The sequence below is a fragment of the Ylistrum balloti genome, unplaced genomic scaffold, assembly GCF_031769215.1.
Source record: "Ylistrum balloti isolate Yb309-2 unplaced genomic scaffold, AGI_CSIRO_Ybal_v1 Utg370678, whole genome shotgun sequence".
Classification (NCBI taxonomy): Eukaryota; Metazoa; Mollusca; class Bivalvia; order Pectinida; family Pectinidae; genus Ylistrum; species Ylistrum balloti.
In genome coordinates, this window is record NW_026782409.1 from 359,998 (window position 1) to 364,191 (window position 4,194).

The 4,194-nt window shown below is 44.7% G+C and overlaps 1 protein-coding gene across 1 annotated transcript; it reads right to left on the minus strand.

Annotated features, from left to right (window-relative positions):
• Window positions 1-252: 252 nt before the first annotated feature.
• On the minus strand, window positions 253-3,146 carry LOC132557483 (uncharacterized). The gene is made up of 2 exons (XM_060221973.1): window positions 2,447-3,146; window positions 253-2,315 (listed from the first exon to the last, which is right to left on the minus strand). Exons 1-2 carry the CDS (start codon window positions 3,144-3,146, stop codon window positions 253-255), a joined length of 2,763 nt encoding a protein of 920 aa, XP_060077956.1.
• Between the last annotated feature and the right edge of the window lie 1,048 nt (window positions 3,147-4,194).

Below are 4,194 nucleotides of genomic sequence, written 5' to 3' on the forward strand. Positions count from 1 at the left end.
TCGGGAGTACTCGAGACTTCTTGTCGTAGTTACGTTTGACAATATCTCTACGGGACTGTCTACGGGTCATAGCTTCGACGTCACGCGGTTTTTGATGTATTGACGGCAACATAGTGCGCGTACAATGTCCGAACATCATTTCGGCAGGACTCTTGCCAGTGTCCTGCCTTGGAGTATTTCTCAGTTCCAAAAGAGCTTCATATTGGTCAGATCCATCGCGCAAACACTTAATCATCATATGTTTGATGATCTTTACGGCTGATTCTGCCTTGCTATACTATCATAGGCAAGATGAGCACTATGTAGTCTGGCTTTCATGTCCGTGCGTAACGATTGCGGGATCACTACGGATTCACCTTTCATCACAATACCATCATGATATCCTAACGTGTCGCGGAAATCAAAGTAGGGTCTCCCAGCGGCGGGAACGCTAGCCTTGTCACTAGGCCACCCACACAGAATCAATGATACGAGTTCCTGCATCCCAGGATCCTTTTCAGTAGCCTCACGGACTTCCTCGAGTCTTGCATCGGGAATATTACTGAAAGCATTTACAGACATGATTCTCGGTCGCGGTTCAGTTTCAGAAACCAGTTCAGCTCTGCTCAACGCATCAGCAATGGTCAGGTTCATCCCTTTCACAAAGTGGAATTCGAAATCATATCGGTTCAAACGCACTAGAATGTTCTGTAGTCGTTTTGGCGCATCACTCAGTGGCTTTTTCAGTATCGATGCTAACGGTTTGTGATCATTTTGGATTGTAACGGCTCGTCCATACGTGTACTGATCAAAACGCTCGAGACCAAAAAGTATCGCCAGGGCCTCCTTCTCTATCTGTGCCCAGTTTCGCTCAGATGTCGTTAGGGATCGTGATGCAAATTCTATGGGTTGTCCACATTGCACCAGTACGGCGCCAATTCCATGTTGACTACTGTCGACCTGAACAACGACTTCCTTGTTGGCGTCGAAATAAGCCAATACGGGTGCTTTCGTGAGTTTGCGCTTTACTTCGTCGAACGCGGTTTGACAGTCTTTAGACCAGTTCCACTCCACATCTTTGCGCGTCAATGCACGAATGGGTTCCAAAGTGATCGCGAGGTCTGGTAGAAACTTGGCCATGTATTGCACAACTCCGCAAAATCGTTTCACACCAGAGACATCCTCGGGAGCTGGCATCTCCATAATTGCCTTGATCTTCTTGTCATCGGGCTTCACACCATCACTGGTTATCGAGTGACCATGGAATGAAATCTCGCGTAGGCCAATAGCCTTTTTATCCTCATTTAGAGTGATGTTCTGCTCCTTACACCGCTTATAGAGAGAGCGTAATTTCCGGTCGTTGTCGCGATTAGCTGCTGAGTCGTCGCTTCCGCAACCGGCTACAATGATGTCGTCCGCTATCGTGAAGACTCCATCTAAGTCACCTAACGCTTCAGTTATTTTCCTGTGGAAAATTTCGCTGGACACCTTGAGTCCGAAAGGTAGTCTCGCCCAACGAAAACGACCGAAAGGGGTTATCATGGTTGTGAGCTTGCTAGACTCCTCGTCAAGTCTCACGTGCCAATATGCGTCCTTGACATCTAGCTTGCTAAAACATCTAGCCTTGCTTAACTTTGGCAATACATCATCCAACACTGGGAGTTTGTAGTGTTCACGCATCAACGCCGTGTTAAGGGCTTGAGGGTCGATGCAAATGCGCAGCTTTCCATTCGACTTGTGAACAACTGCCATTTGACTTACCCATGTGTTAGGTTCTGTGACTGGTACGAGAACATTGCGCGCGACTAATGAGTCGAGCTCGCGTTTGACCTCATCCTGTAGTGCGATAGGGATTTTACGACATGGCAAGGCTTTCGCAGGTATCTCCGGGTTGACCTTGAGAGATGCTTCACCGAGATCTCCAAGTTGTTGTTGGTTCACAGCAGCAATAATCTTGCTGTTATTTATTGTTACTAGTCCCATTTCTTGAACTGTCTGTAGTCCAAGAAGACACATTAGCCCATTAGGTACCACCACAAAAGTCACATTGTGTGCCTCACCAGTTTTCGCATTAGTCACCTCCAGATCCGCTTCACCAAGGGGTTTCAAATCTGACTTATTCCACATCTTCAATGTTATAGATGTAGGTCGAACTTGAGTTTTTCTCACAAACTTCTGATTGATAGTGTTCACATCTGCAGCACTGTCGAGTTGGAATCGAACCTCCTGCTCGTTCACTATCATGCACGCTGACACATTCTGACGTGGCTTGGATTTCACAGCTGATAGCCAATGATAATTGTCGTCATCACTATCCTCACACTGTGTATCATTCCCTTCAACCAAATGTATCTTTTTACATTTTTTTTGAAGTGGTGTCTCCCCTTACAGTGGTCGCAGACTTTCCCATAGGCTGGGCATTTATACTTATTACGTTCATGTTTGCCCCCACAAAAATCACACTCACCGTGTCTGTCCTCCGGTTTTTTGGGTCTGCTGGGTTTCACAGAGCGTCCAGCACCGGGTTTCTTATTTTCGTCATTGGAATGTTGACTCCGATTACTGTTACTGGTTTTACGATGAGCCTTTGTGACTTTGTTTACTTTAGTAGCGACTGACACACCGCCATCCCTCAATTCTTTCACATGATTTGCTGACTGTTCAAAAGCACGACACAGTTTAATAGTTCCTTCTAGAGTGTTACTGTCGTCTTTCAATAACTGTAGCTGAAGCTTACCTTGACATGAGAAAATAATCTTGTCTCTGATCAGACGATCCTTCAAGGCGCCAAAATTACATCGATCGGCCCTGTGTCTCAACTCCGTAAGGAAAATGTCGAATGGTTCCTGCCACGGTACACACCAGAATCTGTGTGATTCAATAACCTCATTCGCTCGGGGATTACAGTATTTCTCAAGTTTTTTGAGTACTTTATCGGGATCCTTATCATCATCCTCGTTATCCCATGTGAATTGATCAAACAGTTCAACCACGTGTGGACCCGCACAATGCAAAATAATAGCAACTTGGGTTACATTGTCCTTCGCCGCGGTACCGCTCGCCGACATGTAAATTTCCACTTGTCGTTTCCATTTCCGGAAATTTTCGGCAATATTACCTTCCGTAATGTTTAGTTTCTCCGGCAAACGAAATGCTGCTTCTGCCATGTTGAGTTTACCGCTGCCACTATGTGAATAACTATATCTGGTCTAACAGGACCGACAGAATACAGATAACACTAACACGTGTAGCCGGCATGATCTACTGTGTTCGACTGAAGCACATGGTACCACATAGGTAGATACAAAATTGGGATTGGTATCCTAGCGAGGCTGTCACAATTATGCGGAACGAATGCATATATATATATCTTGGAATTAATATGGAACGAAATGTCATCAACAAGAACCAAAATAGAAGCAGTACTAGAACACGGAGCCCTGCTCCCTGCTGAAAAGGTAATTCTAGGTGTGCTGAAAGTGTATGATACAGTACTAGTAGCGACATGGCAGCTTATATAATGGTCCCCTGTTCATGTCTATTACACTGCCCAGAGGCCGTACCACCTCATTTTTAAATCTTGATTGAAACGACCCAAATAAAAATAAAAATGTCCAAAATTGGTAAACAATATCCTGGTAACGTCACCAGTGTAAAAGTTTGAGGTTTCCGCAGTGAACCCTTCAACCCAGGTACGTTAATCTTCGACCAAAAAGGGTTTTACAAATTGGAAACGTCGGTTACGTGTATATAACAAAAGAGCAAGAAGACGGAATGTTAATTATATTTCATTCACATCAAAAACTGATAAGGTACAACAATACCGAGTAAAATAACGACTATCTCACATTATACCATTATATTCCTACATCTGATAAACACAACATTTCTAGCAGATACAATGTTACTACATATGTAAGACTGTTAGTATAGACGGTGGCTTCATCACGCTATGAACTTTATGTGAGAAGAATCCTACATACTCCAATTCCTAACTAAAATAGACTGCAGCCCCTACATACTGCACCTAGCGCTCCAGGAGAGAGAGAGAGAGCCGACACAATCTCACCAGGACTTTACAACCGGCTGACGAGCTATTGATTGGTTGCCAGGTTTTCCGTCTCCGTAATGCATCTCGTATCCGGCTCTCGTCTCACCGACGAACATTAGTGTTCTGGCGACCTGCATCCTCCTCAATGAAATCACCAGTAACGC